The sequence below is a fragment of the Impatiens glandulifera genome, chromosome 1 (genome assembly GCF_907164915.1).
Source record: "Impatiens glandulifera chromosome 1, dImpGla2.1, whole genome shotgun sequence".
Taxonomy (NCBI): domain Eukaryota; kingdom Viridiplantae; phylum Streptophyta; class Magnoliopsida; order Ericales; family Balsaminaceae; genus Impatiens; species Impatiens glandulifera.
In genome coordinates, this window is record NC_061862.1 from 56,592,444 (window position 1) to 56,604,149 (window position 11,706).

General features: G+C 28.7%; 1 protein-coding gene across 2 annotated transcripts; it reads right to left on the reverse strand.

The window, feature by feature from the left end:
• Positions 1–599: 599 nt before the first annotated feature.
• Positions 600–6,618, reverse strand: LOC124944380. Of its 2 annotated transcripts, none has more exons than XM_047484637.1 (7): positions 6,346–6,618; positions 5,793–6,138; positions 5,434–5,590; positions 4,322–4,366; positions 3,356–3,521; positions 1,818–2,188; positions 600–1,091 (listed from the first exon to the last, which is right to left on the reverse strand). In XM_047484637.1, exons 1-7 carry the CDS (start codon positions 6,556–6,558, stop codon positions 773–775), a joined length of 1,617 nt encoding a protein of 538 aa, XP_047340593.1. In that variant the 5' UTR covers positions 6,559–6,618; the 3' UTR covers positions 600–772. The 2 variants fall into 2 exon arrangements, with proteins under 2 accessions (XP_047340593.1, XP_047340586.1); XM_047484630.1 differs by having other exon boundaries at positions 5,781–6,138.
• Positions 6,619–11,706: the final 5,088 nt, after the last annotated feature.

Genomic DNA, 11,706 nt, shown 5'->3' on the forward strand with positions numbered 1-11,706 from the left:
ATAAAAACATTATTTATAAATTAAAGTTAAAATTATTAAGATATAAAATTAAAATCTTATTTAAGAAAGTTAAAATAAAATAATTCTCTTTATATTTTATTCTAAGATATAAAATTAAAATATTATTTAAGAAAGTTAAAATAAAATAATTCTCTTTATATTTTATTCAAAAAACATTATTTATAAATTAAAGTTAAAATTATTAAGATATAAAATTAAAATCTTATTTAAGAAAGTTAAAATAAAATGATTCTCTTTATATTTTATTCTAAATTATTATTATTTGTATTATTTATTTAGTAAATATATAAATAATTGTTTTAAATAAAATTTAATGGATATATTTATATATAAATTTTAAAAATTAATTTTATTAAATTATTTATATGTTGTAATTTTAATGATTATAAATAGAATATATATATACAATAAATTATTTATCTTATTAAAAAATAAAATTCAAAATAGTTTATTAAGTTAAGTATTAGTATATATTATTAAAAATATATTTGAAATCATAAATGGAGTCGATTACATTTATATTCTAAAACATTTATTCAAACAGTCCTCGACTTGATTGAATCAACATTAGGCCTTGTGAATAAAAATTGAATGCATTGAAATTTGAAAGCCAAAACAAAATGAAATAGAATTGTTACAACATTTGTTTTAGTTTCTTCTATTTCTACATTAAAAAATGGTTCTGTGAGCTAAACATATGTCTAAGCGAGCGAAAGAAGAACAAAAACATTTGTTCAAGAATAACAACATATCATGTGATATGGTGCAGTCCAACGTTTAAATCAGATGAAATGGAGATCAACAGAGGGTAATTCTGGTGCCAAACAGCTTTAAATACTCTTTTGGTATGTGCTCGAACCGATTGAGAAGGGTTGTTACCATGATACCTGATGTCGAAGATGTGGATCATTGGATCTGCAGAGCCAGATGTGATGTACAACCCGTCTGGAGACCAAGTCTGGCTTATCAACGCTGATTGTGATTCACTACTTTCTTGTTTCCAACCAAAATCATGAATTTCTGTTTTCTTCACTCTTATATCAAACAGACGGAGCTGCCTCTCTGGTGTCCTGCAAAATGGATGTATTTTATTTAACTATCAAATTCTGAATAACACATTCTTCTCATTCAACATTCTCCAAAGTTTAGTTTTCAAATGCATTTGTATCTGGATCCAGAGATAAAAGAAAAAAAAAGTATTTTCAAATGGGGTCATTTCGATTCGAAATGAAAAAACAACCAATATACTTTATTCAGTTATTAGCCTAATGTCACTAAAAGTATACTTTATAGTGAAGAACAATTAAGAGATTGCAAGTTATGTTTTGCTAATCAACTAATAATAGATTAACCATTCTTCAAAAATCCCAAGAAGAGATGAAGAAAATAACAAAACAAGAAGAAGTCCCTTATAGATGCAAATAGGTGAATAATGAGCCTATGTGTTATCACGTATTATGATCAGATTAAATATTTGTAAATAATGATCCAAAAAAAATTGTAACTAACCGAAGTTAAAAATTACAATATAATCTAGATCATGATATAGAAAATCATCTTTATACGAAATAAAGCAAAAACATCAAACAAATATGGATCATAATTCATAAACCAATCTTATACCAAATAAATAAGCATTTTTATTTTGTGCAAGAGACTGTGACAAATTATAACAAATAGCAATATAATAGCATTTAAAGGATTATTATATCTAAAAAAAAGTAAAACCAAGAAACCAAATTTTTTTTCCTTAACATCTGAATCAATCATGTAAGAGTATGGTTGCAGTTGCTTACCCAGTCTGAACCATGAATAGATTGAAATCACATGGATTAGGTAGAACACTCATACATTTGCTTTCAATCCGATGTTCATAATCTACTCTCTCCGCAACTGCATCAAACCCAATAATTCTTTTGTCTGAACCAACAGACAATACCGTCTGCTTTTGTTGCATCCCTGTTACTCCCATCACAGCTGAAGAATGCAGTTTCCTATGTAATGCTTTTGGTTTCCAACAAGAGTTTTCTCCCTCTTTCTCCGTCCACAGCATAACTGCATGATCATTGCCGCCAGTAACAAAAGAGACATTTTCCCATGGCATGAAAACAATGTTATTGATAATGCCTTTGGAATGAGGCTTCTCCTCTAAGAAGCATATCTGTCCCTGCCAGTTACAACGTCCAAAACCGGACAGAACTTGTAAGTATCATTGTTGATGTATGAACAATCATTAAGTGAATGACAACTGAAAATTCACAATTGCTTAAGTAATTCTATTACATATTGTTTTTATCATTATTGCATTTTTGAAATAAAATAATTTAAATCCGCTTCTTAAAATATAAGTCTCTTAAAAATAAAGTTATAGTAAGCTCATTCAAATAAGGAAAAAAGTTCATTTTGCTTCTTGAACCCGCCGCATCAATATCTAGCTATGCTTCCTCAACTTGCAGCACGCTTGTTTTGCTTCCTGAACTTTTGACAGTGGCTTAAACTAATTTCCTTCATTATTTTTTGGTTAATTCTGTAAATATCTTGATATGCATTTTAAAATGAAAAATGATTTAGCCTTGAGATCGAGGAGCTACAGAAGTTGTGTAGAGATGATTTGAGAGAGTTAAACAAGAGCTGATGGCGGGCGGGAAGTAATTTGAGTCATTTTCAAAAGTACCAAAAGCAAAACATGCTAGACACAAATTAGTAAGAAAAACAAGGTTTTGATGCAAGTTGATGAATCAAAATGAACTTCTATCTTTGTAACACCTTAGCATTATAAAGCATTTAATTATTCTCTTAAGAAGCAAACTCAGAACCCTTATAGCCAAAAAAAATCATGAACCTATAGTAAGAATGACAAGCTACTATGGTCATTCAAATCAAACAAGCTTTACTAAGACAAATACCAAGCTATTCAATCATGGATGACTTGGCAGTTTGTTTGATGTGGATTACCTAGGATTAGTTCCAAATAAACCACTATCCCATCAACCATTACTTCCTCAATCATACCCTTCAAATCATCAATCAAAATACCAAATACCCTTACTTTGTTTTTTGTAACATTTTAAAATATAAAATATTAAGGCTATTTTGGTCTTTACCCAAATAAACCAATTTTTACATCAACCAAGATTTTTCTCTTCTAAAAAATGGATAATTTCCATATAACCCTACATCAACAAGCTCTTGGATATTTCTTTAGCCAGAAAACATATAATGTCAAGTGTCAACATATAACATATTGTGCAAATACTACCCTTGCCAAGGGCAAGGCTTATCACCAAATGAAACACAGACAATGAGTAAGGAGAGATTGCATCTTAAGCCTTACCAGTTTTTTTTTCTTCAGATTTAAAACTGATATCTGAGAATCATCTCCATCAGCACTGTATACAGAGAATAAGCTGCCCCCATCTGGGTGCCATGCTGTATCTTCAGGCCATCTCCTCTGCTTTGGAGAAACGCTGTCTGTGGAACTAAGGAGAGACGCATTTGTTCTACAATTTCCAAAAGAATAGCATTTGGAATTTATTAGCCTAAACAGTTTATGCGCGCAATCTTCACATTAAAGAGGTCTACCATGTATGTTACGGGATAAAGAAAGTGTACTGATATAATAAGAAGAATGAATTGCAAAAGGAATTTTCTCTTCAGTGTCCATATACTTGTATTGTAAGCCTTCTATAGTGTCCATATGGATATGGAACGATATAGTAGGATATATTAGTAGCAGTATAAGGGTAGTATGGTAATTAGTAGTAGTAGTAGTATAATAGTATAGAGGTAGTATGGAATAAGTTAGTAACCGGTTAATACCTTATAAAGAGTAGAGTATATATGTATTATTTGGAGTAATGAATGAAATAGTGTTGAAACTGGATTAGGTCATCCTCATCTCATCTACAATCCTTCAACAAATCTTAGATATCCAAGTTGTTAACATGATATTTGAAGGCAACAAACATTCCTCTATTAAGACATTCCAAATTCGTTTTATAGCTTTAGATAGAAATATGCATCTATGTAGAGTCTTAACTTCTTCACATTATTATGATGAGCAATTCCAACATAAAATGATGTTCTACATTCGAGTAGACTTTCTTTTACAACGGAAATTATGTGCAAACCGTTTAGAATTCTCTAGGATCACATACTACGAGAAATCTGACAATAGATGAAACATGCAATACTTTCCAATGATCATGTGAGTTAAGCATATGACACAAATAACCATCTATCATTCAGAAAATAATTGATTTTAAACATTGAAAATATCAGGGAGATAATGGGGATATACCCTCTTCCTTGGAGTTGCCACAAGTTGATTACCCCATCCAAAGAACTGTAAAAAAACACATGCTAGGCATTAGATACAGAAGGTGTCATATCAAAACACCAAAAATTGGAAATAAGATCTATACAATATCAAGGAGTTAAGATGCATTAATATTAAGGATCTCATAGAAGACAAATAGGGCAATATGTGAGCAGGATCAGGTTATGTTTGAATATTAAAGGAGCCGGTTTATGAAATAATAGAGATTGTCTATTTATAGGATACAATACTTCTAACATAGGTAATAATATCCTAATTATTCTTAATCATATCACATGTTTATAAGATATTATTATAGCTTCAGAATAATATCTAATATATCAACGGAGAGTAATCATATAATTATTTTGGTCCAAAATGAATGAAAGATTGTGCCACTTCAAGTTTGAAATGAATAAGATAACCATGTAGACACTACAATGTTACATGTAGGAAACAAGTTGGGGTGTTAAAAACAGAAACTTTAGGGTGTTTTGGGGGAAAAAAGTTACAAGCCGGCCATCCTTGATATGTACATTGTGCTGGCTCTTCCATTCATTTTGGGATGGAAGGAATGCATTTTATATTGTCTACATGAGGCATAATTAGTTTATGCGTTAACAATTTTGTAGATAATGCTCCATATATAGTTGTTTAATTATGATAATTATTATATTAGCAATTAGTTATTTTAAAGGGATAAATATTAAGATTAGTATTTATCTCTAATGTGTCCTCATAAGTAGTGCCTAGTTTGTAGGAAGATAGGCATATCCTCAAAGATGTAACTTGTATTTAAACAAACCTCTATTGTGGAACACAACACTTTTCTCTCAATATCACTTTCCGCATGGTGTTCAGTAGTGTAGTTTTCATCAAGATCAAAACCATGACTACTAATAGTACTTACTCATCTGAAGTTTTATCTCATAACCTAACACACCGCATAAATAAATGCATAACGCATGTCCAACATAATTTGATTTGAACAATTGAGGGCCAGAGATGAAAACTGAGAAGAAAGGACAAAGAAACATAATCGCTTCTTCTGAATGAAAAAAAAAACATAGTTGAACACTTGAACCCAAAACTACCTTGTCATAAACAACTGATCATTTGTTGGACACAAAACAAGACTTCTCAATTTTCTTTTGTGTTGACTGGGAATAAGGCACCCCATCTGGCAATGAATTGTCGATGCCAATGAGGAGCTACGTACCATAGAGATCAACTCTGTGTGTTCTTTATGCTCTGTAATATAATACAAATAACAATCATTATCAACTGTTCATAAAAAATAAAGTATTCTAGGAACTTAAGATCCACATTCCACAGTCAGTAACTCATGGAAGCATCGAACAGCTCTGTGGGTCTCCATGTTCCCCTGCAGGAAACCAAACCCTAATAGAAATGCACAAAAATCAGAAGAAAGCAGAAGTACCTTGAGATTTACCATGCTTCCTTTTTCTACCAGAGTCTTGAATCGTCACGGGTGGGGTGGTAGTAGAATCTTCTATCTTCACAGCTTTGGAAATTTTCACTTTTGAAACTGGAGTAGAATCATCATTCTTTACAATTTGGGAAGTTTTCGCTTTAGTAGCCGGTATAACAAGTCTTGGCTTGACCTGAAGCTGAAGCTGATTTTCAGGGGAACTTTCCCTAATCCCACTAGTAAGTGAAGTTTTCTCTGTAGAAGATTTAACATCACATATCTTCAACTTTTCAGTTGTATTGTTCTTCCGTCTAATACGAACTAATTTAGCCTTCACATCCTCCAAATTCTTTTCTGATTTTGCAAGCTGCAATTTTTACCAGAGGGATGGTTAGCCATGAACAATGATGATTCTCATAACCTATAAAAGCAAAACCCATCTTCCAAATGACCTAATAGAAGCTGAATGATAAACTGGGTGCAATCAAAATGACAAATCCATCTATTTCAATCGATGCATTGAAGGAAAACAGATAATAATAATAATAAAGTAATAACCGTAACAAATTACAACCTGGTCCTGATAATATTTCACCCGCGTACGATTATGTTCTACTTCATGCTCTCGATGCTTGAATAGAGCAACCAGAATAGCCTCTTCATCATCTTCTTCTTCTTCACTGAGACTGTTGTTTACACTTGTACTGTTTTCGAGTGTCGCCAATGGCATTTCTTCATTTTCTTGCTTCACCTTCTTCGGCTTCTTCATTATCGGACCCATGTTCATTTTCTCATTCTTCGGATTTTCGCCGTCTTTTTTATATCCCCCCGCTCCTTCCGCCGCTTTCCTGTCCTGGCCGGAAGAACATATATATATTTTATACATGTCCTCAAATTTTAATATAAAATTCAAATATGTCATAAAAGTAAACTTTTATTTTTACCCTCGTACTTTTATGGTACATGCATTTTATCTTTTTTTTTAATTAATTCATTGTCATCTCAAAATTTTTAAAGAATGAAAACTGTTTTTACAAAATAAAAATATATTATGAGAATAAAATTATATAATATTCAAAATAAGTTTTTGTTTTTTAACAATCAACATAAATTCAATATTCTACCCTATAAATATAATCAAATACTTAAATAATTAAGTACCATTATCATTACAATTCAAGTGATAATATATCTACTTAAAAGTCGGTTGTCTCAGATTTGATTCTATTTAAGAATATTCTGATTTAAATAGAGATTTGTAAATGTGGATTGTGGTTTTATCAACTCAAATAAATAAATGTTTAGTCTTAAAAATAAATAAAAAATAAAGTATATAACCAAAATGACTGATTGTTAACACAAGTCGTGGTCTTACATCGATAAAATTGAAAATTAAAATCTAAATACTTATTTATAAATAAAAAATTAAATTAACAAACAGGGACATGTATTCAATATTTCAATTGTTTCAATTGTGATAACATTTAAAATTAATATCTGAAAATATATTAAAATTTGTTTAACAAACTTACCAATAGGAAAGAGCAAAATGAATTCAAATTGCGGCGTTTGGTTCTAATCAAAAGTGTTTTAGAATCTATATTACTTACATGTGTCTCTATTTCTTATACATAAAAGTGTGGTTGTGAACATGGAAAAAATTATTTGTAAATTTTTTTGGGTGTCCTTTGAGTCATTGTCATTTGGTAAGTTGGGATAAAGTTAATAAATTTAAGTACCAAGAGGGCTTGAGTATGCGAGATTTGACTTCGTTTAACAAAGTTTTTTTATCGAAATGATGTAGCAGATACTCCTCGGATCTTACCTATTTGTGGGCTACTATGGTCTGATGCAAATATGGGCAGGATTGGTCTAACTGGTTCACCAAACCTATTAATCGGGCAGTAAGATATAGTATTTGGAGTGACGTACCATTAATATGAAAGTCTTTTCGTGGACAATGCAGATTTTCGGTTGGCGATGCCTCTTCGATTAATTTTTGGGATGACGTATGGTGCAGTGTCAGACGTCTTTCTTCATCGTACCCGGCCTTGCCTTGATTGTTATATGTAGAGATGCTATAGTCAAAGACATGTTTGACGTGAGTTCTAAAGGTTTTGCAATCAGAATCATTATAGAAGAAGAATAAATGCTAAAGAGTTAGCTTCACATGATAGAGTGTTGAACTTGATGGGGGCGTAAAGAGGTGAATCCTTCTTTGTGTGATATTTTGCGTTAACAATATATTGATAATTTTAGGGTTAGTCATTGTTATTTTTTAATTACGGAGAATGCTCATTACGGTCTCATATGGAGAAGTTGTGGGATTATAAGTTCTCATCGAAGATCTCATTCTTTGGATTGAGTGTCATGCATGGAAGGATTTTGATAAATGATAAATGCATGAAAAAATGATGTATTATGTCAAGTCGTTGTAGAATGTGTCAAAAGAAGTGGAGTCGGCGCCTCACTTGCTCTTACACTGTGATGGAGTGATTGCGATTTGAAACTTATTATGGAACATGACTGATATTAAGTGAGTTATGTCGGAATCAATCGTTAGTTGTTGAGAAGTGTGGATAGAGACGATGAGTTCAGTTGGTCTGAGTCGTTGGATCCTTATCCCGCTTATCTTCTGGTGGACCATTTGGTTTGAAAGAAGTTCAGTGATCGTTATCGATCAATGCGTTTAATTCGTAATTATATTATTATGACAATCGGGGATGTTTCGTTGGGTAACCAGTTGAAACAGTTAGGGAATCTTCTTAAAGATATTTGTGCTCGTTAAAATTTATTCTTTTTGTTTGATCATTGGTGAACTATTTATGTTGTGCTTTTTTTAATGTTTTCTTTCAATTTTTTTGTAATGTTTTTGTCGTTAAACTTAAACTACTCTCATTTATATTAGGTTACAAGAGCCATTTTCAAAAAATAATATCTGAAAAAATATATAAGACTATTATACTCTTATACATTAATTAATAAACTCAATATATTAGCGGGGTATACTCCAAATAATAATAAAAATACTTATGATTTATTTATTTTTTTAAGATTAATGTGTAATTTTTATAAGTTGTTTAAAACTAGTTTAATATATTTTTACACTAAGCATACTTAGGTTCTTGATAAAAATGTAAACAGATTATTAGATTAATTTATAATTAGAAGAATTTTCGTGTCACTTAAACAAAACAAATTTGGACAACATATTTTTTTTAACAGAAGTCTTATCTATATATTCAATTATTCAATTGAACAAACACATGTATTCAAAATAAAACTTTGTAAATGAATATGCTAAAAATAAAGCGTATTTTTAGAAACATGTATTAATATTTGTTTGTTATTTTATCAAAATAAATAATATTTAAAACGTAACAATCGATAATAATAATAAAATTTGAAACTTGGAGTGAAATAAATATATCACATAAATAGTAGAGAAATATTAAATGTTTAATTAATTATAATAGACTAAACATTTATTCGCGCAATATTGCGGCGTTTGTTTTCACAAATCGCTCTTACTCTTAATGTGTAATTAATCGGCATTTATCATATTATTTAAATAATTATATGATTAATTTTAATATTAAGTTAAAATTATATTTCTTCCTTCAAATTTAGGCAACTATTTTTAATAATATTTAGTTAAATTACAAGTTATTTCAATTGAATTATTTAAAATTAAGTATTCGAACAAATAATAAAATTATAATAAATAAAAAGTAGTAATATACAAACCAAGTGAAAAGAATGTAAAAAAAATTAGATCAACCCGAAAATCATACAAAATATCTATATCAATTAACAATTATCATATATTATACAATTGAGTTTAAATTATGTATTTAAATAAGATAGCAAAAAAATACTTCAACAAAAAAACATCATTATAATTTATGTTCAACCAAAGTCTTTTAAATAAAATAAAAATATTGACATATAATAATCTTATAAAAAGACATTAAAAAATTTCCTATACTCAATTTTTAAAATATATCTCTCAAACACAATATATCAAGAATTAATTCATTGTAATTATTGATAGTATATAATTATCACTTATATAAATTTCTCCATATTTGCACTTCTCAATATCTCATCAAACACCTAATTTTTTATTTTTACTTTTGCAAAATACCTATCAGTATATTTTCTATAATACGATCCATTAAAAAAAATCGTTTAAGCACAACGATAAAAGCATGAAATTAAAAAAAATTATATACAAATTGAATAGAATAGAATATTTAATTGACTCGAAGATCTTTCAAAAGAGTAAAAAAATCTTTACACGAATTCACGGTTTTCGAATCTACTCATCAATACTCTCACATATATAATATTACTCTTTCATCTAAAGTTATATATATATATATATATAAAAGAAATGATTAGATGAGGAAATTTGGTGAGGGAATGACTTGACATAATCTTATTCGCTGAAAAAATCAAATAATTTCTTTTTTTACTCTCTTTCTCCCACTTTTATATTTTTCAACCAATGAATGTAATGCTAAGTTATTCCTCGCCAAATTCTCTCACCAAATTCACTATCTCTATCATTCATATATATATATATATATTAATTTCATATATATATATATATATTAATTGATATGATTGTTTATATTGTCCAACGATTATCTATTCTCATTTACACATGAAAATTTAAATCAATTTGAATGTATGACCAGATACCTAGAGATGATGGAAACTTAGTGTTGTGAGGTAGCACATGATACTCACAGTGTGCCATGATTTTAATCATGTAGTTTCATTTTTTTCTCTCCACAATTCAACCATCTTCAATTCCTCCTATTTAAATAGCAGGTATATGAATGAGGAAAAACATATGGTTCTAATAGGGATGACAATAGGTACCTGTGTACTTGATATCTTTGGGTACCTAATGATCGGGTTCGAGTATTTTAAATATCGGGGTCGGGATCAGGGATGATGAGTAAAAAATATTACCTGATCAGGTTCGAGAATGGGAAGTATTGGAAACCCAAATTCGATACCCGAATATATATATATATATATATATATATATATATATATATATATATATATATATATATATATATATATATATATTGATAAAATTTAAATATCTTTTCAAATTCCAAATAATAAGTCATAGCCATCGTTAAATAAATATATTAATTATTTTATCGTTACTCATATATCACACATCACGCCTAACATCATTAATTAATTTGTAATAAATGTTTCTCTCTCATAGTAAATATTCTTAATCTTCGTCTTCATTATAAATTCAATCTTACTAGTTATTTCAACTTCTATCTTCATCTTCTCTTTATATTTGGTTAAACTTCAAGTTTTCAATAACAAAACAGATTGCAAGTTTCATTTGTGATTTTAAAATTTAATATTACTTATTTTAATTTTGTTTAATAAAGTTATAATTGTTCTTATCTTTTACTATGTTATACTTATTTATTAACTTAATTTTTAATCTTTGTTTTTTAGTTTCTTTTTTTAGTGACTTCTACGGGACTACAAGATACATATAAAAGTAAGTAATATTTTTAATATATATTTTTTTAATTTCGATATTGTTATTTTTAAAGTTATTTATTATATTGTAAATTATGTTTTGTATTGTTTTTATTTAAGATAGACTAATTCTTAAAAAGGGTTATTTTTTTAAGAAAAAAATGAAGGCTTAATTTTTTATGCCAAAAAATAAAGGGTAAGTCACCTCATCCTTTTATTATACTAGAGAATAAAAGTTCAATATATTACTTGAGGTATATTATTAGTTGAATACTCTAATCTTAATTTTATTTTTTTTATTTGTTAATATTAATTATTTTTTTATTAATTTTGTAGGTTGTAATTTATATGTGTTTGAAGAAGTGTATTTAAGAAGAATATTTTTTTTTTGTGAAAAAAATGATTT

Excerpts from the sequence above, each read along its gene's own strand:
- LOC124944380 (XM_047484630.1), bottom strand. The coding sequence starts at position 6,558 with ATGAACATGGGTCCGATAATGAAGAAGCCGAAGAAGGTGAAGCAAGAA. Across the intron at positions 5,591-5,780 it reads GAAGCATGGTAAATCTCAAG|AGCATAAAGAACACACAGAG; the intron begins GTACTTCTGCTT and ends ATTATATTACAG. Across the intron at positions 3,522-4,321 it reads TGGCAACTCCAAGGAAGAGG|AACAAATGCGTCTCTCCTTA; the intron begins GTATATCCCCAT and ends TGGAAATTGTAG.